This window comes from Muscardinus avellanarius (genome assembly GCF_963383645.1).
Source record: "Muscardinus avellanarius genome assembly, chromosome: X".
In the NCBI taxonomy this organism is placed as follows: Eukaryota; Metazoa; Chordata; class Mammalia; order Rodentia; family Gliridae; genus Muscardinus; species Muscardinus avellanarius.
The window spans coordinates 39,748,192-39,773,804 of record NC_137792.1 but is presented as its reverse complement, the minus strand read 5'-3'; the positions used below and the strand labels follow the sequence as shown (position 1 = coordinate 39,773,804).

General features: G+C 44.6%; 1 protein-coding gene across 2 annotated transcripts in view; it reads left to right on the top strand.

Annotated features, from left to right (window-relative positions):
* SLC9A7 (solute carrier family 9 member A7) overlaps window positions 1–24,391 on the top strand; it is a gene marked incomplete at both ends in the record, with an annotated part of 172,412 nt that extends 148,021 nt beyond the window's left edge. For both annotated transcript variants that reach the window (XM_080719250.1, XM_080719249.1), the window contains 3 exons: window positions 11,920–12,002; window positions 17,712–17,817; window positions 24,140–24,391. In XM_080719250.1, the coding sequence (XP_080575376.1) occupies window positions 11,920–12,002; window positions 17,712–17,817; window positions 24,140–24,391 (441 nt within the window). The remainder of the gene's footprint in view (window positions 1–11,919; window positions 12,003–17,711; window positions 17,818–24,139) is intronic.
* Between the last annotated feature and the right edge of the window lie 1,222 nt (window positions 24,392–25,613).

The window sequence follows — 25,613 nt, the reverse complement described above, 5'->3', positions numbered from 1 at the left end:
CTTGGAATTAGACTTAGTAACAAACTTGCTGTCACTTTTCTATGGGAATGTTTGAGAAACAGCAAGTGTTAAGTGCTAAAGGTGCTGGCATTTAGTCCATGCAGTGAAGGCTAAAGGAGCACCCCTTCCCAGGAGGGGAGCTCCCTGGATGAGTATGTTGTGTTCCTGTCAGATCTTGGAGGACCCTCTGGCAGAGAGCACTGTGCATCTGGCACTGAATGGGCTGTCAGTGGCTTCTGCTGCCCTCCTGATAGCACCCCAGTGACCCCCCCACTTCCTCCTTCCAGGTGTCACACCCTCAGAGTTGGTTCTGCTAACCTTTTGAAAGCTGTCAAGATATTGCTGTCAGGCCGGGGAAAACAGGCGAACTTGCAGCCTGGTTCCCCAGGACAGCAAATTAGAAATGACTCATGCCCTTGTGCACAAAGGACCTTATTTCTCCAAATCCTCTTGGCTTGACCTTCCCCTTCCAGTGAGCCACTAAGAGCAGGGTGGGAGCACTCAGCAATCAGGAGAAACAGGAAAACAGAGAAATGAATGGGCTTCTCATTTTGGGGTGAAACCCTGGGTTCTTGCAGTTTCCCCTGAAATAGATCCAAGTCACGTGTTCAACATTGTCACGATACTGAGATCAGAAGTAGGGAAAGTCCAGATGTTTGTCCTCTAATTGAAAGAGAAGGGGCGCTTTTCTTTTCTCAATTTCAATCTAAATGATCTTCCTGAAAACAAGGAAGAATGATATCTGATGGGACAGCATTTAGAATCAAGGCAATTTCCCCCAGTGGTTCTAGAAGCCCCAGGATATAAACAGAGCCATGGCTACAGAGCATTAGCTCATGTGGGAGAAGGAAAGGAGCTGCTGGCTGGAACTCTTGGCTCCGCTTGAGGGAAGCGTAAGAATACCGTGGGCAGACTTGAGCTTGGTGTGCCTGGCAAGTTTGACTCATTAGAGCAAAACAAGGCCCAAAGCGCAATCTCTTTGTTTCTCCCGGAGGTCTTGGTGACTTTGCAGCCCAAACAAAAACAAGCCCAGCTGGGTGCTGGCAGCCTGCCAGAGATGGCCTCTCCACTAGGAGGGGACTTTTTAGTGCCAGACCAGACACAGCTGAGTTTTCTGTTGCCGGACATGTAAACACATCACTCACATCCTTCCCCACGTTTCCAGAAGAGCACTCATTGATGAGGCCCCTTTGGTACTGCAGAGGGCGTGACTGTGAGTTGAGTCGGCTTCATCTTGGCAGCAGGACCTGCTGGTGTTACTGGAATGTGGAGGCATGGAATCCCAGCGTGTGTGTGCATGCATGTGCAAGTATGTGCATGCATGTAGTGAGACTGGAGAAAACTAGCTGTTTATGGTTGCATTGGCATAGAACTTGGTGAGCATTCATTGTGTCTGGTTCTTCTAGGCTGAAATCTGATACCCCAGTCACCTAAATCTTTTAACTTCAAGCTGTTCCTGCAGTGATTTTCCTCAAATGACCATCCTCCGATCCCCACCTAGCCTTTCCTTTTTGTCTTGCAATTGTCTCCTTCAGCCCCTCGATTTCCCTTTCTGTGTTTGTTTTCTAGACACTCTGAGCTGATATTAATTTATTCATCCACTTGACAGACATTTATTGAGCAGTTGTTATGTATAAGGCCTTCCTTCATGCTCTGGGATGAAATCAGTAACAAGAGAGCCGAATCTCTGCCCTGCAGGGCTTGGTGACACTTGATAATGGAGGATGGTGGACAGAAGCAGAAGCCAGACAGTGGGGGGCCTTCTGAGCTCTTCACCCAAGGAGCACAGACTTGTCCTTGCTACTCCTGGGAGCATGGGAGTCAGGAGGGAACTCGCTAGGAACACCAACTCTTGGGCCTCAGGGAACCTTGCTGACAAAGGAATCTGCATTTTCCCAGTATCCCCAGGGCATGTGTGTGTCACGTACTTGTAAATGGAGCTCTGGGGAGAGTTTTAAGCAGGGAAAGAAACTGTGCAGCATTGACAGAGAGTCAATCCCAGGTTTTAATCCTGTTATGACCCATGCTGAGGTATCTTGGGTCCTGTTGTCTCCATGACAGAAGGAAAGGACCAAGTCAGATTCCAGCATGTATTTATTCTGCTCTCTATTAGTTTTCCGGGGTGTGGTAACATGTTAACATGCAGTTGTATTGTCGACAGTTCCCTAGGTCAGAAGTCTGGTGGGCCCAGCTGCTTTCTCTGTTTCACACCAAAACTGAAGGCTGAACTAGGCTCTGGAGGGGAAGCCACTCTTGGGCCCATTCAGGCTGTTGATGGAAGTCAGTTCCCTGCGGCTGTAGGACTGAGGTCTGGTATTCTTTGCATTTGCTGGTGATCCTGCTCAGCTCTGAGAAGCCACCCACATTTCTTGGCTCATAGCCCCCTCCATCTTCAAAGTTAGCATTTGAAAGTTAGTATGGCTAATCCTTGCCCCACTCTGAATCTCGCCCGCCTCTGCCTCCCCTGCATCTCTTACTCTTTTGCCCTCCTCATTTACTTTTAAGGGCCCTTGTGATTATATTGGGCCTACTTGAATAGCCTGCAGTCCATCAATACAGCCGCCTTGGCCATGTTTGTAACACACCCACACACTCCAGAGATGAGGATGTGGAAATCTTCAGTGACCTTTGTTTTGCCCTCCACATGCCCCCCCCCCCAGAAAAAGTAAGCTTTTTCATTATTGTTACTTGAAAAACTTTTTATTATGGTACTGGGGATCGAACCCAGGGGTATTCTACCTCTGAGCTACACCCCCTGCCCTATTTTTTATTCTTTAGTTGAAACTGTCTCACTAAGTTGCAGAGGGCCTCACTAAGTAGCTGAGGCTGTCTGTGAACCGTGATCCTCTGGTCTGAGCTTCCTGAATGCTGGGATTACAAGTGTGTGCCACCACACCCGGCTCTTCCAGCCCTATTTTAATATTGTATGTATGTATGTATGTATGTATGTATGTATGTATGTATTTTATTTTTATTTATTTTTTTAGTTTTTTAGTTTTCCTTTATTTTTTATTTTTTTTATTGGTGCACTGTATTCATACATCATAGTGGGATACAAACTTTTGTAGACATACATGCACACATCGCCCAGTCAGTCCCCACCCGATCCCCACCCCATTCTCTCCCCATCCCTCCCTCCCATGCTTGGCTTAGTGGTTGACATCTAGTATTATAGCAATTTATCCAAAATTAAAAATGATAATCTCACATAACAGTTTCATTTGTCTGATACCAAGCTTTTGATGACTTAAAGATAACATTTCAATATTTCTTTTTACTTTCTTTCTTACCAGAGAATATTTTTTTCTATTTTTTTTAGGTGAAACTATCATATATTTATATATTTATTTTTCAGAAAAAAACTCTATCCTAATATGGAATATGGACTCTAGATACCCAAAACGATCTTGAAAAAGAACAAAGCTAGAAGATATATATTTTCTGATTTCAAACCATATAAAGCTACAATAATTGAAACAGTGTACTACTATTCTAAAGACAGATATATAAACCATTGGAGTTAAATAAAAGCATAGAGCTAAATTCTTCCCTATATTGTCAAGTTATTTTTGACAAGGTTTCCACAAACATTTGGTGGTAGAAATAATAATATTTTAACTAAATATTGTTGAAACATAATAATTACATGGAAAAGAATAAAGTTGGACCCTTACCTAATCCCATATACAAATATTAACTCAAAATAGATAAAAGACCTAAATATAAATCTTAAGACTATAAACTTTTAGGAGAAAATCTGGGTCATAAAACCTCACAACACTGAAATTGGCAGTGATTTCTTGGATATGATTTCAATGGCACAGGCAACAGAAGAGTATACAAACTCCCTAAAAAATAAAAAAAATATTGTATATCCAAAGACAATGTAAACAGAGTTAACAGTTACTAATAGAATGGGATAAAATATTTCCAAATGCTATATCTGAAGGTATATTAATATTCCAACTAGAAATCCTAAAAATTAACAACAATAAAGGCAAACAATTACATTTAGAGATAGGTAAAAGACTAACATAAGTAATGAATCTCCACAGATAACCAATCTTAGTTGACTGTTGGATAGAAATTCTTGTTTCTCTGGTTCTGGTGTGTGTTACCTATTTCTTCTTTGTAGTTAATCTCTGAGTATTTTCTCTAGTGCTGGTTTTGAAGACATAAATTCCTTCAGTTTCTGTTTGTCATGGAAGCTTCTTATTTCTCCATCTAATTTGATAGAAAGTTTTGCTGGGTAGGAAATTTTTGGCTGGAAGTTGTTTTCTTTCAGAGTTTGGAATATGTTACTCTAAGCCCTTCTGGCTCTCATGACTTGGTTTGGGAAGTCCGGAGTGATTCTAATTGGCTTGCCTCTGAATGTCACTTGGCCCTTTGTTTTTGTTGCCTTTAAGATTCTCTGCTTGGCTTCCACATTGGTCATTTTGACAATTATGTGGCGTGGGGATCCTCTTCTCCGATCCTGTCTAAGGGGAGTTCTATAAGTTTCCTGGACCTGTGTATCAACCTCTTGCTCTATGTTTGGGAAATTTTCTGCTATTACTTCCTTGAAGAGATTGTTGATCCCTTTGGTTTCACTTTCTTTTCCCTCCTCTATTCCAATTATTCTTAGGTTAGCTCTCTTAAAATGGGCCCATATTTCTTCAATATCAGATTCCTGCTGTCGGATATTTTTTCCTAGATTAGAAACTATGCGTTCATTTTTGGAATGATCATCTTCTAAGAGCGAGATTCTGTTCTCCATGTGGTCTAATCAGTTGTTTGTGCTTTGAATTGAGGCCTTTACTTCATTAATTGCATCCTTTATCTCTTTTTGGCTCTCTCTGAGTTCTTTTCGAAGCACCTCTATTATTTCTACAGTTATTTTCCTGATTTGATCTTCTAGAAATCTCTGATTTTCAGTTTTATCGGGTTCTGATGTTGTGGGGTTGTGGGCATTCATTGCTCCAGCATTATTCCTCTTTCCCATGATTTTGGAAGTTTGTGCCTTCTCTGGGTTCTTCCCTTGGGTCACTATGACTTCACTTAAGGTGTTCTGGATCTCGAGTCAGTAGTACCTCAGACCCCACTACTCCTTTACTGGGTTGTATCACAGAGTCTCCGACCCAGGGAGTCGATAGAGGCTGCTTTAGACTGTGGGGGGTGCCAGGTTGCACATTCTCCTATGGTGTGATATCTCTGCCACCGCCCCTCCCCCACTGGGTCAAGTCCCAGGGAGTACAGTACTGGGATTTCTCCTCTGTGGCCCGCAATTTGACTCACTGTTCTTGAGTACGCAGATGTAGCCGTACTGGACTTGGTGAATTCTCTGCTGCTGCCACCGGTGGCAATATGGCGCCGCTGCCACACCCTTGGTCGTGAGGCTGGCGTATTTCTTCTTGGTTTTGATTTCCACTCTGAATCCCTGCGGCATGTGCTGAGCTCAGCCACTGGGAGCTTTAGATTTTACCTGCAGCGAGAAATCCCGCCTGGCTGTTCCGTAGCGGCTCACCTCGGCTTGCTGTAGCCGTCCGGTGAATTCGCCGCTGCCGCCGGCAGTATGGCGCTGCTGCCGCGTCCTCTGTGGCTCTGAGCTCTGTTCTCAGTCCACTTTCTCTCTGGAGCCTGGTAATTTTTTTTATTTCTGGTGATGGTGTTTTCTGGCTATAAAAGGCGCTGATTTTGTGGTAATGGAGATTGGTTGTTAGCGGGGCTCTTAAGCCCCGCTTTTCTCGGTCGCCATCTTCCCGGAAGTCATATGTATGTATTTTAGTACTGGGGATGAAACCCAGACACATTCTACCTCTGAGCTACACCCCCAGCCCTATTTTTTATTTTTTATTTTGAAACAGGGTCTCACTGAGTTGCAAAGGGCCTCACTATGGAGTCGAGGCTGTCCTCAATCCGCAATCCTCCTGTCTCAACCTCCCAAATGCTGGGATTACAAGTGTGCACCACCATGCCCAACTTGAAAAAAGTTTTTAACACCATATAAGAATGGAGTAAGATATAACTACAAAGATATCAGTACACCCTAATTCTAGAAAGCTTATTTTGAAAATATTGTTTGCCATTACTCAGCTCTTTAGTTCTTTAGTCAACTTTTTCTTCATGATTTTTGTCACTGTATATATGTGTCTGTGTGTGTGTGTGTGTGTGTGTGTGTGTGTGTCTGAAAGGGGAAAGAGAGAGAGAGAGAGAGAGAGAGAGAGAGAGAGAGTCCATTCTCCCTCTCTGCAAAATGGCAGGTGCTAAGTCTTGTTTCTCTTTGTGTTTCGAGCATATTGCATGGCCCCTGGCATATAGTAGGTGCTTAATAAATGCAGAAGCAATAGACATTCATTGTTACCTACTCAAATATGGTAATAAGCAGGGTTGATGGCATTTTTTTTTGTTTTGGTGGTATTGGGCTTCCTGGAAGCCCTTCTATGTCCAGGCTACACTCCCAGACCTGTTTTATACTTTTTTATTTTTGGAAACAGGGTCTCTTAAGCCAGTGCGGCTGGCTTCGAACCTGCGCAATCCTCCAGTCTCCACCTCCCAAGCGAGGGGATTACAAGCATGTGCTACCATGCCCGGCAGTTGATGGCATTTTTAATGGGGTTTCTTTATTAATAATGTCAGCAAAAAGATTAAGAATCACTGGGCCTGGTCGCATATACCCTTAATCCCTGTACTTGGGAGGCTGAGACAGGAGGATTGCTGGTTTGAGGTCAGTCTCAGCAATGTAGTGAGACTTTCAGCAATCTAATGAGAACCTATTTCCAAATAAAGGTAAAAATAAAGATAAAAATAGAGCCAGAAGTGTAGCTTGGAGGTAGAATGCCCCTGGGTTCAATCCCCAGTACGGGAAAAAAAAACCTACAAGAATCCTCCTGAGTAGGACACAGTGGCACACACCTATACTCCCAGTATTTGAGAGGCTAAGGCAGAGGATGACAGGTTCGAGGCCATTATGCAGTAACTTAGTGAAACCCTATTTCAAAATAAAAAATAAAAGGGGCTAGGGGTGTTACTCAGTGGTAATATCCCTAAATTCAATCCCCAGTACTATCAGAAAAGATAAAGAGCCACACAACATAGCCTAGTGACATTAATGATAAGGTTTTTTTTTTCTCCAACAAACATATGCTTGAAATGACATATCTAGTCTTTGGAAATAAATGAAATTATCAATATGAAGTCTAACTGTATGCCAGATACTGTGCTAAATTTTACAAATATTTAATCAACACAAAAACTCACATGGCTAATAATAATAATGAGAATCAAAGTTTTTTGGTTGTATACCACATATCAGATACTGCCACTAAATCCTTCAAATGTAAAACTCATTTATGCCTTTAAAAGTAAAGCCTCTGAAAGAAAAAAAAACAAACCTTTTTCTCTGTACTCACAATACTTTTAAGACCAAATATGGTAACTTCTCATACCAACCAGTTCTCCAATTCTCAGTGGATACCAACTGAGTGTCCCATGGTTTAAATTGATTCTCACCACTGATGGGCCGGATGTAAATCACATCCCACAGGTTAAGGGTTCAGTCTCCCAAGGCTGCCCCCACTTCAAAATCCAGTCACAAGTCCCAGGTTGTTACCTGTGCCTCTTTTATTGGTTTGTTTGTTATTATTGTGGTACTGGGGATTGAAATGAATTCAGGGTGTTCTACCTCTGAGCTTCACCCCAGCCTGGTTTTATTTTTTATTTTGAAATAAGGTCTTACTGAAATGCCGAGGCTGGCCAGGAACCCACAATTTTCCTGTCTCAACCTCCCAAGTACTGAGATCACAGGCGTGTGCCACTGCACCTGACTTGTGAGCTGTACTTCTGACCGACTGGTGGTGCATCATGAGTTCCTGTCATCTTCTCCTCGGGTTCAATACATGGCTAAGGACTCCAGGAACTCAGGAAAGCACTTCATTTATCATTACTGATTCATTATAAATGACACAACTAAGGAGCGACGTAGTAGAAGAGATGCATAAGACGAGGTGTGGGCTGGGGGTGCACAGAGCTTCCCTGCCCTCTCCCACCGTGCCACCATCCAGCACCTCCACATGTTCACCAACTCTGGACTTTTCCAAACCCCATCATGTATGGGTTTTATGGAAGTTTCATTACACAGGCACGGTTGATTAAATAAATGGCCATTTGTCGAGCTGGGTGCCACAAGCCTGTAATCCCAGTACACGGGAGGTTGAGACAGGAGGATCGCAGGTGCAAAGTCAGCCTCACCAGTTTAGGGAGGCGCTAAGCAACTTAGCAAGACCCTATATCAAAAGAAAAGATAGAATAGGGATGCTGGTGTAGTTCAGAGGTTGAATAACCCTGGGTTCAATCCACAGTACCCTTTCCCCCCAAAAAATGTTGGCCATTTGTGACTGACTAAATCCCCAGGCCCTCTCTCCTCCCTGGAGTTTGGGGACAAAGCTGAAAATTCCAACTCTAGTCACTTAGTGGGTACCTCTGATAACCAGCCCCTAAGAGTCAGCTCATTAGCACAGACTCAGGAAAAGTTGAAAAGGACTTTCTTTCTTTGTTTTCTTTCTTTAATTTATTTTTGGTACTAGGAATTGAACCCAGGGGCATTTTCTCTCTGAACAACACCTCCAGCCCTTTTGTTTTCTATTTTGAAACAGGATCCCCCTAAGTTACCACATGCTAGGCTCAAATGTGCAAGTGTTGTGTCTCAGCCTCCTAAGTAAAGTCTCTGCCTTTCCTATGGGCAGTAGCGGAATGGAAATCCCAGAGTCCTCCAGCACAGGCAGGAAGGAAGCCCCGCCTACCTCCACAGTGACCCCTGCTCAGACCAGCACTGACGGAGCCCACAGGAAGGGCTCTCGTGACTTTTCAGCTGTGGGTCATCTTCCGGGTCAGCTTAAAATATTAGTTCTGTTCCACAGAACTGCCATGATTTCCTCAAGGCCACCATAGGGGATTTATCAGAAATCTTCCTGTTCCTATTCATGCTTCCAACACCATCTGTTGGAATAAGAAGCTGTTTAACATTCTTCTTATCAAGTCAACATGTTTAGGTTTGTCCAGAATTTACCCTTTTGCCCTCATAGCCTCTTTGGGTTATCTCTCAGTTTCTCACACCTCTATTTTTCTGCAGACTCTGAGGTCCCTTGATCTTACTTGTGGACTGTTGGCATATATCCTGTGGCCTGAGAAGACCTTTTGTTAATTTTTCATCCAACTGAAGTCCATGTCTGGTTTTATTCGTTTAACTTGTCCCTTTGTGTGTGTGTGTGTGGTCCTGGGGACGGAACCCAGGGACATTCTACCTTCGGGCTGCACCCCCAGCCCTATTTTTTCTATTCTTTAGTTTGAAACAAGGTCTCACTGAGTTGCAGAGGGCCTCACTAAGTAGTAGCTGAGGCTGACTGTGAACCGCGATCCTCCTGTCTCAGCCTCCCGAATGTTGGGATTATAAGCATGCACCACCACGCCTGGCAACTTGTCCCTTTTTGAGACTTATATAAGTCTCTTATAGCTTCCTTGAGGTGAGAGGGAAAGAAAGTATATATTCCAAGGGATAACAACAAATCCATTGTGGTAGCTGAGTGCAGTAGTACATGTCTGCAAGCCCAGTGCTTAGGAGGCTGAAACAGAAGGATCGCAGCAGGTATGAGGTCAGCCTCAGCAACTTAATGAGACTCTGTTTGAAAATAAAAAATGCAAAGGGCTGGGGGGTATAGCTTGGAGGTAGAATACCCCTTGGTTCAATCCCCAGCACCACTAAATAAATACATACATAAATACATGCATATGTACATACATACATGCTTCATGGTTTTGCAGAGGCCTCAATGGCAGAGTATGGGTTGTTTTTATTGACTTAAGAGAAAGAGTCGTGTTTTGTGCCTGATGGTTTGTTTAGTATCCTTTTTGATGATGTTTATCATTTTACTAGTTTTTTTATTTAGTAAAATTCTATGGACACATCAAAAGGAGAGGTTAGAGCCTATCACTTTGTAAAGAACCATTTTTTTCCATAAAGATGTATGTACTTCTCATAAAGGTCATCTACCAGGGCGGGTGGCGCACGCTTGTAATCCCAGTGTTTAGGAGGCAGAGACCGGAGGATCGCGGTTCGTGGACAGTTTCAGCTACTTAGTGAGGCCCTTCGCAACTCAGGCCCTGTTTTAAAAATAAAAAGACTAAAAACTAGGGCTGGGGGTGTATCTCAGAGGCACAGTGCCCCTGGGTTCCATCCCCAGTACCGCAAAAAATTTTTTTAGTAAATAAATAATAAAGGTCATCTACTATTTTCAACTCAGTCATGTGGCCTTTTTGAAACCATCCCGGAGCTATCATTGGTTAACAACCAGTTACCCAAAAGAACAACAGTTATCAGCAAATGGAGTTTCTGTGTCCTCTTTCTTCCACATGATTTCTAAAAATATAAAAGAAAATTGGTCTCTGGGGTCTCTTCTTGTTTATACTCCCTCATCCATGGAATGACACGCTTAACGAAGCCACTTCCTCGTCTCTAAACATTCCTCAATTACCAGGGGACTCAGTTTTTAAAAGAATAGTCCTTGCTCCTGGGAGCTTTAGGAATTTAAATAGTGCTTGATAATTTCTCTCCCTCTACTCATCTATATGCTTATCTTTCAAAGATCTCTGCTTAATACTTGGTGCTGCCATTGCAGGTAGAATTTACACTTTCTATGATTTGAAATTATTTGTAATTTTGGTTCAAGTTTTCTTTGGCTATTGGCCCTTAGTTTTGGCTCTTGACCCTTATTTGCCAAGCTGCCTCTCCCTGCCATATTAAAGAAGATTATCATAAAAATGGCTGTTTTACCAGCAGTGTGTACTTCTAGAGTTTGTTCTCCAGCCTCATGGAACCCCAGGAGTATCCTCAAACTTCTGAAATCAATCTGATTTTTATCTTAACTGTGCTGCTTATAGTACTTGCACAGAACCAACTTCCTAAGCCTCAAATGAATGTCTGACCTTACAGGTTAGCCTGCAAATTAAATGATGAGGGTGTTTGGGTTGGAATCACATGAGAGGAATAGCATGGAACTTGCTACTTCAGGGTAGGTAAAATAGCAGAATGACTACTCCAGGCTCTGTTCCCCCTGCCCACTGGCTTCGCTTTCCCAAAGTTGGTAGGAAATCAAGTTACGTTGACACCTAGGGTATCTAGGTAAGGATCATGGAGAATTATGTGATTAGCTTCTCAGGAGTCAGGAAACTTGACAAAGTGTCATCTTTCCAGGCCAACATTGGGGAAGCCTCAAGAGTTGGTTTTATAGAAGCTTTCTTTAATATTCTCTATATATTGGTTTTGGCATGCAAGGACCTAGACCATTTTAGGATAATTAGTCTACTAAAAGACACTTTGAAGAAAAATGTAATAAAATACCAAAAGATAGTCTGTACTAAAGCCAGGCATGGTGGCACACACCTATAATCCCAGTACTTGGGAGGCTAAGACAGGTTATATCACAGATTCAAGGTCAGCCTCAGTAACTTAGACCCTATTTCAAAATAAAAGATAAAAATGACTGAGGGTATGGCTCAGAAATAGAATGCCCCTGGGTTCAGTCCCCAGTTACCCCCCCTACACACAAGAAATTTTGCACTGAAGCCGAATTGATCTACTCACAGACAACCAAGCCATTTTACTTTAAGGATTAACTTTGCTTTGGGGATTTGCTCAATTTCTCTAAACTCTTACTTCTCAGTATATATCTTTGGTGCCTTCATGACATGGGATGTAAACAATGAGCTTTAAGTCAATATGTTATACTTTTCTGGGGTCTGGAGCTCTGTAGAAATGTCCTTGTCTCTAGCATAAATGAAGCCCTGAGTTTAATCCCAACACTGCAGAAAACAAAGTTATAGTTTAAAAAGGAGCTTTTCCTCCCTTGCCTTCTGTGATTAAGCTTGTGTCCTCTTGTCTGTTCCTAGGATGGCCCAGATTCTGCTGGAGGAAACCGCACAAAGCAGGAGAGCGCTTGGATATTCAGGCTGTGGTACAGCTTTGATCACAAGTATCCTTTTAAATGGCATCCCGTGTGTTTGTGAGACATCTACCACGAAATACACTTGTTGAATTGTCGGCTGACGACTTCCGATGAGTAGGGAGAAATGTGGGAATGGGACAGCGTAGTCAGTCCTCTTTTGGGATGTTACATGTATTCATCATTGGACACAGCCCCATTGAGCATCTCTGGCCAGGAAGAAGGTTGCATAGCATTGAAGTAGCCACCCCACAGCTTGCTTGACTTACATGGCACTTGGAGCTTTGTATCCAGGGGAAATATGCCTTTGTAGGTACATTAATTTCATAACAAGCCTTCCTGTGATCAGGAAGGGAAGTGAGCTGGGCAGTTAATCCATGTGGGAAGGATAATGCCTACCAGTTGGACTTGACCAGGTCTGATTTTACACTGGCATAATTGGGCCACATGCAGCGCAGACCCTATTCTAGTAGATTCACTTGGCCCTATGTGAAACTTAAAAACCAAAAGTTCAACCTTCATTATTTTTAAAATTATCATAGTGATCAAATGGGCAGGTGGCTTTTTGTTGTTATTGTTTCTGGGAATTAAACCCAGGGGCATTCTACTTCTGAGCTACACCCCCAGCCCTATTTTATTTTACTTGTTCTTTTGAAACAGTGTCTCACTAAGTTGCAGATGCTGTCCTCAAACCTGTGATCCTTCTGTCTCAACCTCCCAAGTACTGGAATTGTGGACGTGTGCCACCATGCCCAGCAGTAGGTAGCTTTTTATAGATGGCTTTGGGAAGCATCAAAATGTTCAAAAACTTTGTTGAAGTATAACAGATACACAGGAAAGCATGTAAGTCATACATGTTCTGTAACTTATTACAAAATAAACACAATTATTGAATATCAAACTGATCAAGAAACACAAAATTACCAGCTTCTTTCATGCCATAATCCAATTATTCTTCCTTTTCCCTAAATGTAGTCACTCTTCCAATTCTAGCAGTATTTAACAGTTTTGCCTGTTTTCAACATTATGGAAATGATATTATACTATACACACACACACACACACACACACACACACACACACACGCCTTTTTCAGTACTAGGGATTGAACCCAGGGGCATTCTACCTCTGAGCTACATACCCAGCCCTATTTTTTATTCTTTACTTTGAAGTAAGGTCTCACTATGTTGTACTAAATAGCTGAGGCTGACTGTGAACCTGTGATCCTCCTGTCTCAGCCTCCCAAGTACTGGGATTACAAGTGTGTGTCACCACACTTGGCTTTATTTGTGACTTTTTAATTGGTATGATTTATCCATGTCACTGTGTGTAGCTCTTTTTTTTTGGTTTTTTTTTTTGGTGCGCTGTATTCATACATCATAATGGGATAAAATATGGCGCCGCTGCCACGCCCTTGGCCGTGAGGCTGGCATATTTCTTTTCTGTTTTTGAGCTTTGCTCTGAGTCCCTGCAGGGTGTGCTGAGCCCAGCCACTGGGAGCTTTAGATGCTCCCTGCGCCAAAAAATCTGCCAAATTCCTCCCGGCTGTTTCACAGCGGCTCACCTCTGCTCGCTGTCCGCCGCTCCTCTCTGGAACCTGGTGGGCTGTTGAGTGTGTTGGTCTGGTGCCTTCTGGTGAGCTCGCCGCTGCCGCCGGCAGTAAGGCACTGCTGCCGGGTCCTCGGCCGTGAGGCTGGCGTATCTCCTCTCTGGCTCTGAGCTCCGTTCTGAGTCCCCTCCTCTCTGGGGCCTGGTGCTGCCTGTGTGTAGCTTTGATTTGTTCCCATTTTTGTGTAATATTTTATTGTATGAATAGATCACGATTTATTCAACATGCGGGTTTCTCCACTTGTAGCTATGATAAAAAGTACTGCTATGAAGATTTTCGTACATGCCTTTGATATACTACACATCTGTTTTTGTTGGGGCTGGACCAGGAGTGAAATCACTGGGGCAGAGGACATGTGAAGGTTCAATTTTAGAAGACGATGCCAAACAGTTTTCCAAGATGGTGGTACTTTTATTACAGACTCAACTTTAGAATGCGAGAGTTCCACTTATTCCACATCTGCACCAACAGCTGGTGTGGTCAGTCTTTTTTATTTTAGTGGGTTTGCAGTGGTATTTCATTGTGGCTCTAATTAGCATTCTCTGATGACTAATGGGGTTGAGCACTTGTTCATACAGTTACTGGCTCTTTGGTAAGTTCTTTTATGGAGTGCCAATTCAACCCTTTGCTCCCCCCTTTCTATTTGGTTGTCTGCCTTTTTTTAAAACTGATTTGTACAATGTCTTTATGTATTCTGGATATGATCTTTTGTCAATTATATATGATAAAAATATTTCCCCCACTTCTTAACTTGCCTGCTTGCCTTTTAGCTAGAACCTTTAGATGAACAAAATGTCTTAATGGGATTGATTGATCTTTCATAATCTGGTTAGTATCTTTTGAGTCCTGTTTCAGAAATCTTTGCCAAAGTCATGAAGCCAATTTTCTATGTTGTCTGCTAGAAGCTTTATTGTTTATTTTCTGTGCATCTGTGTTTGGGTTTTTTGTTTTATATTGTTTTGTTTTATTTACTGAGTGACACACATGGGCAAACAAAAAAATCTAGATAATTCTGGAAGAGGTTGTCATCCTTCAGAGATAATTTAAGTTTACATCTGTTGAGTGGCCAGGATGGGGAAGTAGCAATTTCTGATCACCTTAATTGAATCAGAAGTAAAGGTGTTTGGATTTAGGCTCCAGATTTTTTGAGGGCTAGACTGTTTTCTCTTTGTCTTTTTGTCCAGGATCCCAGCCTACAGCCTACTGTCTACCACCTAGGGTGTTCACAGCTTCCTCTCTAGTATCCGAATTCCAGTTTTTGTGGGATTGTCTGCTTGTGAGTCTACTCAGCTTCTCAGGTGGCTTGATGGAAACTTGGGGCTCACCAAATATGGGGCTTGCCTCTTGTGTTTCCTCCTCCCATCTTCTGGCCCTCTTCACTGCCTGGCAGTCTTCCTAAGCCATGAGCAAATGTTTTGGTCTTGTTTTGTTTTGTTTTGCCCAGCTTCTCTAGGTGTTCTCAGAGGAAAGGTTTGGCCAAACTACCTTATTTGCTGTTAACTAAAATAAACTTTGGCTTTTTTAAAGCCACATGAAGCTGGGTGTGATGACATGAGACCCATCTATTTCAAAATAGAAAGGGCTGGGGCTGGGATTAATTCAGAGCTAGCACACCTCTGGATTCAATCCCCAGAACACACACAACAGTTTGAGTACTTAACCATGTGTATGTATATCTATGTTTGGTTGGTTGGTTGGTTGAAGTACTGGGGATTGAACCCAGGGCATTCTACCTCCGAGTTATACCCCCAATTCTTTATTTTGAAACATGGTCTCACTAAGTTGTAGAAGGCATCACTAAGTAGCTGAGGCTGGCCACAAACCTTCAGTCCTCCTGTCTCAATCTCCCAAGTACTGGAATCACAAGTGTATACCACACACGGCTTATGTTTTTTCTTTTTAAGGAAGTTGTTCTGAATCTTCCAGAATTGGAAAAGCAGGGGCTTGTCTTTGAAGTGTCTGAGACAGGCAACTGAAAGACAGCCTCCAGCTTCCCCTTTCCTTTTTTTTTGTTGGTTGTTGTTATTACTGGGAATTGAATTCTACTTCTCAGCTACACCTTCAGCCCTTTTTATTTCTTATTTTAAAGCAGAATCTCTGTAAGATGCTGAGGCTGACCTTGAACCTGCAATCCTCCCAGGTACTAGAATTATAGACATGAACTACTTACCATGACCAGCTAGGAGTATATATACACATTTTTCCCCTGTGGTACTAGGGTTGAACTCAAGGAATTCTACTTCTGAACTACACCCCCCAGCCCTTTTTATTTTACATTTTGAAACAAGGTCTCACTAAGTTGCTGAGACTGGCTTCAAACCTGCAACCCTCCTGTCTCAGCCTCCCAAGTGCTAGGATTACAGGCACGTGCCACCACTAGGTGTATCTTAAAAGAATTAATCTTCTTATTTGGACATACTCTTGTACCTGTGTCCTAGAACTCATTCCTCTCGTCTTCCTTAAATCTTTCTCCTTTCATTCCTACACTCTCTTATTTGAGTATATTCAGCCTGCTATGTTTTTGCACTAGTTTCTTCACAGGCATGTGTGCTGTGGCCCTTTCACTCTTGATTATTCATCATTGTATAGATCAGAGGCTCTGTCACCTTCCTGAGCCCAAGACATGAGAAAATTGATAGGCCAGTAGGGGCTGATCCACCTGAGTGGGTGCTTGGTCAGCACTTGTCCCCAGGACTGTGGTTATAGGACAGCAGCTAGCAAAGAGCTTGTACTGTCTGTAAAGAGCTCCAGCAGTGCCCTAATTAATGTCCATCCAGTATCTTCACAATTAGAAGCATACTTTACATCCTGTTCCATCTCTTCTCCAAGAAAACTTTGTCCCTCAAGTGCTGCTCTAAATGAAGATAACACTCCATTCTCTTAGGCACAGGCCACCGGGACATCTTTTTGTCTTCTTTTAAAATCTCTTGGCCAAGCCAGGCATGGTGTCACATGTCTATAATCCCAGTACTTGGGAGGCTGAAACAGGAGGGTTACAGGTTCCAGGCCAACCTCAGCAACTTAGGTAGACCCTGTTTCAAAACAAAAAAATTAAAAATGTGTCTGAGGGTATAGCTCAGAGGTAGAATGTTCAAAAAGTCTCTTGCCCATCACTGTAGTCAAGGTGGCCATTTAGAAGCTCTACTCCTTCCATGTCTCTTGGGCTGAGAGTCTCAGAAATGGTCCTGGCCTCTCATGATGGGACAAGCACCCCAAGCATAGCACAGTGCATTTGGCAGCACAGGTCTTCAGCAATTGACAGAACCTGAGCTCTCTGCGTATCAGGTGATCTCTGTGTTTGCACACTCTCTGCTGAGCAGGAGTTTGCTTCCCAGGGAACATTTGGCAACTCTTTGCAGACATTTTCTGTTATAACTTGCAGAGGAGGATAAGAGTGCTTGCTCCTGGCATGAGGGGGTAGATGCCAGGGATGCCGCTCTATATCCCATCGTGTGTAGGTCTGTCCCCTGCTCCAAAGAGAGATATGGCCCCAAATGTCAATAGGGTTGAAGTGGAGAAGCCTGTGTTGGGCTCTGTGAGAGACGGCAGGTTCCATACAATGGGAAGTTGGGAGGTTTACTGAAATCATTTCACCTTGCCATGTCTCAGCTTCTTCTTTTTTTTTTTTTTTGTAGCAAACCTGGTCACCTCTCAGATCCTGTCCAACTCAGACATTTCCCACTGTGTGCCTCTAGGTAGCATGGTTAGCAAGGGTACTTCCAGAGAGCAAGGGAATGCAACTGTCCAGCCCCACGCCAGGAGACTCTCTCCTTTCTCCAGGACTTGAGCAGCTGTGTGTCAAAAGCTAAAAGGCTAATTGAACCCCAGCAAAAAAGTTCATGGTGTATTCTAATCATCAGATGTGTTTTTTCTCTGGCATTTGGGAATCACCAGCCTAAGAGTCACTAGTGACCATTTAAGGCAGATCAGGCAGAGCTTGATCTTCATTTGTGCTGTTGCTGTTGCTGTTGCAGGTCATTAGTATTTCTTGTATTTTCCCGGTAAAATGGGTGAAGGGAAGTTTTTTTTATAAGCAGAACATAGGAAAATGAACTCTTTGAGATTTTTAAACATATTTTGTGGTGGGCATGTTTTCTTTGTGGCCATTTTTCCTTAAATCTTTTCTTTAGTTACTTGAAGCCTATCCTCACACACAGCGGCCCTCCACTAACCACCACACTTCCTGCCTGGTGTGGCTTGCTAGCACGATGTCTGACCAGTCCCCAGGTGTATGACGTAAGTACAGCGTGTCACCCCTGGGTTCCTACCCACCATGCCAGGGGATTTTTTTTTTTTACAGAAAAGAACTGATCACGTGCATGCCTCTGTATCCACAGATTTTGCTTATCTGAAAAGATTAGGAATGACCAAGTTATGTATGTTTATATATTTTCTACAGTAACAGAGCAACCTTTTACCAGGACTATGGGTGCTCCCCAAATTCGGCATCTGTGGTGTAAAAGAAAGAGCATTGGTTCGGGAATCAGAACAGATAGATTGGAATCCAAGCCCGAAGAAGCCATTGAAGTGCTCTGCACCTCAGTTTTCTTTTATGTAAAATGGGCCTAGTAGTACAGGCACGGTGGCACACACCTGTTGTCCCAGTACACGGGAGGCTGAGACAGTAGGGCCACAGTTTCAAGGCCAAACTTAGCAACTTAGTGAGGCCTTCAGCAACTTAATGAGACCCTGTTTCAAAATAAAAAAAAATTAATTAGGGCTGGGATGTAGCCCAAAGGTCTAATGCCCCTAAGGTTCAATCCCCAGTATCAAAAAAAAAGGAAAAGAAAATGACACCCTGTGAGAGCTCCAAAGCATTTCACAAATTTAGGGACCCGTTTACATTGATGTGGTTAGACTTCTCCTCTCTCCTCCTCACCCTAATCATCTTATTAGCACAGTCATTCTACCCTAGCAAGAAAGAGCTTCTAAATTTGCATACAGTGCCAGGCCTGGGAGCACAAGCCTGTAATCCCGGTACTTGGGAGGCTAAGACAGGAGGATCACAGGTTGGCGGCCAGCCTCAGCTACTTAGTGAGGACCTCCGCAAGTCAGTGAGACCCTGTTTCAAAATAAAGGATAAAAAAATAGGGGTTGGGGTATAGCTTGGAGGTAGAATGCCCCTGGGTTCAGTCCCCAGTATTGCAATAAATAAATAAATAAATAAATAAACAGGATCAATGGGGGGTGTAGCTTCAAGGTAGAATGCTCCTAGGTTCAATCCCCAATACCAAAAACAAAGAAAAATAGAATAACAACAACAAAAAAAAACAATTGCATACAGCTTTAGAGCTTGCAAAGGCTACTTTCATTCTCTGAGGCACGCTGTGGGGAAGCTGGCCCTGCAGCAGCACGGGTGAGGAACAACGGCGACTAGGATGAAAACAATTGCATACAGCTTTAGAGCTTGCAAAGGCTACTTTCATTCTCTGAGGCACGCTGTGGGGAAGCTGGCCCTGCAGCAGCACGGGTGAGGAACAACGGCGACTAGGATGATGTGAGTTGCCCATAGCACCACGCTTGGTCATCGGCAGACAAGAGATCCTAATGCAGGTCTTCAAATAAGTAGCAAACAACCTATAGTTTATTGGATCGGTGACAAGAAACAGAATGCAAAGCCCAGGTCTGGGGAACATGGCCCTAAACAGGTAAGTGCTGTCAGGGCAAGCGGTGGGGGTGGGGTTAGGAAAGGTGTGTGCATTCAGGTGGCACTAAGAGCAGACTCCGTGTGTCTGTCATCCTGGGCCCCTTCAGAGGAAGGTGACTGTTGAAAAGGCCATGACAGAATCTTCACACCTGCATGGCCAGCCGGCCACACCTCAGGAGAAGCAGGTTCTGCCCAAGCCTTTTCTTTGTATTTCTGTCCAAAGTGAGACTAGCATCCCCACGTGTCTCCTTCTTTTAAAGATGATTGAGCCTTATAGCATCCCTTGCTCCTCCTCATGTAAAAATTAAAGACCTGGGCCACTTGTGCTAAGCCACTTTCAAGTTACAAAATAATGGGTAGTGGAACTGGTGGTGGAACTCAGCAGCAGAGCACTGGCCTGGCATGGATTTGGCCAGGGTTCCATTCCCAGCACCACACACAAACAAACCCAGCACAATTTGTAACCTTTGTGGTAACTTTTTAAATATAATACCGTTCAGCCTAAACAATGACACTATTTACATTCTATATTGGAAGGACACAAACCCTTAGGATAAGTAAGCAGTTAGTTTTATGATTTCTCATCTAGATCACATAAGAAAAGCTGTCTTGTTCCAAATGCTGAATAGTTCACTCAGTTTGGACCTCTGTCTAACATGGCAATATGGGCCGCTTGTTAGGCAGGTTGTTGTTGGAGACAAAGGGTGGCCCAGCACCACTGCATCTTCCACTAATGAACCCCCAACCAATTACCCTTAAAAAACTTGCTCTAAGGATTACCTTGCTCACAGATTAGAGATATCAGGATTAGTTTGGACTCACACCCCTTAAAGATGCAGTCATGTAAGCCAGGCATAGTGCTGCATGCCTGTAATCCCAGCGCTCGAGAAGCTGAGACAGAAGGATCACAGGTTCAAGGCCAGCCTCAGAAACTTGGGGAGACCTTCAGCAAATTAGCAAGATCCTGTTTCAAAATGAACAATAAAGTGTTGGGGCTGTAGCTTGGAAGTAGAATCCCCCTGGGTTCCAGCCTCAGCACCACAAAATAAAGGTACAGTCACGTGGCTTTAAAGTGGCTCTCTCACCAGCTGGAGAGGTGAAGGGTAAGGTTTGGGCTCTGGACTTCTCACAACTAACCTAAGATGGGGTGACTTGAGCTACCAGCGAGTATTGTCCTCAGCACTGCTGACCCCCATTGGACTGAGCCCCAGGGCCTCAGCCAGCTCCAGACACAGTGAGGACACTGGTGAGAGAGGGGTAGCTGAGGGGCTTTGCATAATTACCAGCTGAGGGCCTGAAGGTTGAGAGTGGAGTACCCAGTGAGGGCCTCGGGCCACGCAGTTCCTGTGGCCGGCTCACACCTGTCGTGTTCTCAGTCATTAGGCATAGCGCGTTTCTGCCCTCCGCCAAGTTGATTTGGAGGGGTAGAAGATGCTCACCATTCATTATCTCCACTAGCTCCAGACCACTTGGGTTTCGGTCCACCTTGAAAGCAGTGTTGTCCCACTTAGGAAGCTGACTTCCAGTTACATATGACCCTCAAGCCCCACTACCCTTGTCTTCAGTACTGGTCCATTGCATGGGCACAGCCGTCCCTGGACAGACCCGGCCTCCCCAGCCTCAAATGGATCCTAGCAGATAGAGCTAGACGGAGCAGGCTGCTTCCATCTCTCTGTGACTCAAGCTTGCCTTGAGGAATCCCCTCCATTGGGCCTCACCATGTCTTGGCTTCTGCAAGCCCTCTCCCTGGGTGCTGCCTGGGCTGCTGGGCGTCATGAGTGGAACAGGCCAGCTTGAGGTCTTGTTCTCCTCTGCCACTGAGTTTGGTCCCTGTGTCTCTCTATGAGGAGCCTGAGCAGGCCACACTGGAGTTTGCATCCAGGGTGCCATTTGTAGGATTACCCTCATATGCGGGTGGTCTGTATTCCTCTCTATCCTTTTCTGGCTCTAAACCTTGAAACTATAAAACATGTACCAGAACTGCTGTCTCCCTGAAAATTGGTGGCTAAGAGCCCTGGCAGAAATATTTGGACAAAGATGAGCAAAAACATCACTTAGCACATGTCTGAACAGGAGAGCTGGGGTGTGGTAAGACAGAGAGGATTCCCTGGGAGCTGGGAACTCAAATGGGACACACGACGTCATGTGTTGTTAAGAAAACAGTGTAGAACAGATCAGGCTTCAGGAGTGTGTGAGTGGGTAGGCACTGGGGATTAAACCCAGGGGCATTCTACCTCTGAGATATGCCCCAGGCCTTTAATTTTTATTTATGTGTATATGTATTTACTTACTTATTTTTGTGGTACTGGGGATTGATCCCAAGGGCATTCTAGGACTAAGCTATACCACCCTCCCCTATTTTTGACCTCCGAGCTACACCTCCTGCCCTATTTTTTATTCTTTATTTTGAAACCGGGTCTCACTGAATTGCAGGTGGCCTCACTAAGTAGCTGAGGCTGTCCACGAATCGCAGTTCTCCAGTCTCAGCCTCCCGAATGCTGGGATTACAAGTGTGCGCTACCACGCCCGGCTATTTTTTTTTTTTTATTTTGAAACAGGGCCTAAGTTGCTGAGACTGTCTTTGAACCTGTGATTCTCCTGTCTCAGCCTTCAGAGTACTAGGATCACAGGTGTGTGCACCACGCTCACCTGAGCTTCAGGACTTTTAAACACTAAGGAAGAGGAGGAGATTTAGGAGTTTGGAGCAAATTTTAGTTCAGTGCCCTAAGCTCCTGCCCGGGTACAGGATTCGTATTCCAGCGCACATCTGCGTTCTGCCTCACTCCGGTGGGGATTTGAGGTGGCAAGTGAGTGCTGTTGCTTGCTGGCCTCTTAGAAATACCAGAGTACCAGTTAAGTGGAGTCACATTGTGGGCTGTGTGCAGAGAAGCTGACATCACTGACAAACAGTGCGGAAAACAAGCGCACGCTGCCAGCAAGTGCACACAGGAGATGGGCTGGGAAAGGAGTGCGGAGGCCCCGCTCAGAGACCCTCCCGGCTCCCTGCAGGGCCCGCGTACTCATGTCACACCGACTGCAGCTTGGGGGTCCCTTATCCAAAATCCTTAGGATGGAAAGTTTCTTAGATGCCAGGGTTGTTTTCCTCAGATTTGAGAATATTTGCTTATTGAGCAGTGGCGACATGCAAGTCTAAACACAAGCTTTGTTTAAATGTTTCATATACACTCGGCACACATAGCCTAAAGGCAGTTTTATATAATATTTATCATTTGTGCATGGAACAAAAGTTCTGTACATCGAAACATCAGACTCGTGGTGTCACATCAGTGGTCAGGATGTTTGGAACATTTCAGATCTGGGGATCAGATTTTGGATTTTCATGCTCAACCTGTATGAGATAAGCACAGCCAAGGGAGGGCACAAAGAAGAGGGTGCAGTGTGCCCGTGGCCTTGGGCAGCATGACTGTGCAGGGGTGTCCTGGACAAGGGAGGCCCTGACATGCAGCCCTCAGATGAGCTTTGAAAGGCCAACGGGAAACAGGAGTGAACACAGTGTTTTGACACAGGGGCATTCTATCAGCAATTACACTCCCAGTCCTATTTAAATTTTGAAACAGGATTCTAAGTTGCAGAGGGTCTCACGAAGTTGCTGAGTTTCACCACAAACCCGCCATACTCCTGTCTCAGGCTCTCAAGTATTGGGATTTCGACAAGCATGCACCACCATGCCCAGCTGTGTGTGTGTGTGTGTGTGTGTGTGTGTGTGTGTGTGTGTGTGTGTGTGTTGATACTGGGGGTTGAATCTAGGGACATTCTACCTCCAAGCTACACCCTAGCCCTTTTTTGAAACAGGATGTCACTAAGTTGCTGAGGCTGGCCTCAAACCAGCGATCCTTTTATCTCAGCCTCTCAAGGACTGGGATTACAGGTCTGCGCCACCACACCGTTTCTTCAGTGTTCGACAGCAGTGCCATGGCCCACCCGTGGTTTGCCCGTGAAAGCTATTGGAGGGTAAAAGGCTGTCTACCCTCCCACTGTCTCTTGATACTGTCCCTGCCATCTGTCAGTCTCAAGTGGCCTCCTTTGGTTAGCCGTGTCTGTTTTGCCACAAGCACTGCTTGGCATGAAGCACCATCCTAGTCCATTTCCCGAGCAGCCTGAGCAGGTGGTTCTTCATGCCCTTCACATGGCTGAAGCCAGTCTGGAGGCAGCATCACTCCCAGCCTGCTTCCGGCCAGCTGGACAACCTTGAGCGGATTTCAGGGCTCTCTTAGTTCAGGTTCTCTGTGCTGTGACCCGTGTTCACACCCTTCCTAGTGCGAGGCTGAGAATCAAATGAGAGCTTATGCGAACTTCCCAGCAGACATATCACAGGTGCTCAGTTAAATGTGCCCTTCATACTATTCACTTCAGGGACCTGAGGATATAGAGGCTTCCCCTCAGCTTTTTTCTGTGGAGATAGCGGGGTGGGGGTGGGGGACGACAGGAAATCCTTATCGTGGTTTGTCCTCTTCCCTCAATTGCTGATTAGGGCAAAGACTAGTTGAAACATAAACTAGGGGGGCTGAGGCTGGTTTGTGTAGATGAAGGCCCACCCAGAAGGCCTGTGTGGAAAGATAGTCCTGGGAACCTATTTGTATTGTGACCCAATGACCTTACCTGGAACTTCCTCTCATTGTGGGTTGTTGGAAAGCTAAAAATCCAGCTGGTTTCCCTTCTTTTTGCAACTTACCCCAAGCTGTCAGAAGTTTGAAATGAAAACTGCATGCTGGCTTTCTGACCTGGTTCCAGCTACAGTGCCTAGAGCACTCTAGTTCCCATCCCGTGACCGCACTAGAAGCACCAGGCAGACATGTGCAGTTTGCTGAGGAGGGTTGGGTTGGCTCCAGCCCAGGGAGAGATCAGTCTTCTTTTCTCATTGTTTTTATTGTTGCTATTTACACCTTTCAGAATCAAGAGCCTCTGAGAGAGGAAGACTCCGATTTTATCCTGACAGAGGGTGACCTCACACTGACGTACGGGGACAGCACAGTGACTGCCAACGGCTCCTCGGGCTCACACACAGCCTCCACGAGTCTGGAGGGCGGCCGGAGGATGAAGAGCAGCTCAGAGGAAGCGCTGGAGCGAGACCTGGGCATGGGAGACCAGAAGGTTTCCAGCCGTGGCACCCCCCTGGTGTTTCCTCTGCAGGAGAATGCATGACTGTCCCCCTAAACCCTAAAGCAATGGGATAGGCCCCTGGGGGGGTGAGGATGGCGGCACACCCAGTATTTTTGAGGTGGGGCATTGACTGGATTTAACTAATGCTTGTATTTCATTGGGGTCTGAAGCTTTCTTAACACTTAAAATTTAACCCAAGACACAGATGGCGAAGCAGATGGTATCTGTAAATTAAAACAAAAACTGACCTAGTCCCACTTTTTCACATAGTAGTGCAACTGTTTCAGAGTTAAACAAACCCAACAATAGCATGCAGTAACGGTCTCTTAATTCATCTACCGGCCCTCGTGCTCTGAGCGAGGCTGGCAGGTGCCAGGATTCAGCCACCGCAGGCTTTGTCTGGGCATACAGCAGTGGCAGCCTAGCTATCTTGAGGAATGTCAGTTCAGGGGAGAACAGGCTAGAAGAAAGACCTTGAAGACAGGCATCTGAGATGGGACCACCAAGGATTCTGGGATGCGAGTGTTAAACAGAATGGAAGAAGCTGCTTGAGGCTGTGTGGCCGCGTCCTTCTCTCAGGACCCCTGATCTATGCCACCTGTGTTCCTGTAGACTGAAAATCAGAAACTACATCCATGAACATTTCAATGTGGGGGGAAATTATAGATCTTTCTCTGGAAACCTCCATGAAGGAGTTACTAGAATGTTTAAAACCAAAGGCAAATCACATTATACTGTTGTTTTAAAATTAATCTGAGGGCTGGAGGTATTTAGAAGCTGATAATGATATCCCAGAAGAAATCATACAACTTTTGAGGACTCCCATGCCAGCCCAGTACCTGGGAAATGATTGATAGGACAGAGGTGTCTACTTTGGAGTTAGAGAGAACACCAAAATTAGTATAAAAAATGTTTGTACCTGGGGGAAGAGAAGACAAAAACAAAGCAAAAAAAATGGGCTAGTGAGGGAAATAAATCTTTGTGTGGAAAAAATAACCTGTAAAAGAAAATGTGATAGGAGTCTCAAGATTGAGTAGAATCCCAAACTTTGAGCTGATGTATGCATATAACATGGCCACTCAAGGATTCGGAGGCAGATCAGTGGAGCATTGATTTTCAACCCAGCAGAAGGTTGTCTCCTGTAAGATTAGGGATCCAGGTGTCTTTAAAGCAAGCCCCATGCAGAGAGTTGTTCTTAGGATCTGGGGAGGCTGTTGCACCAGTTAAATGTGTGGGTGTATTTTGAAATTCAGGATTTTGGTTT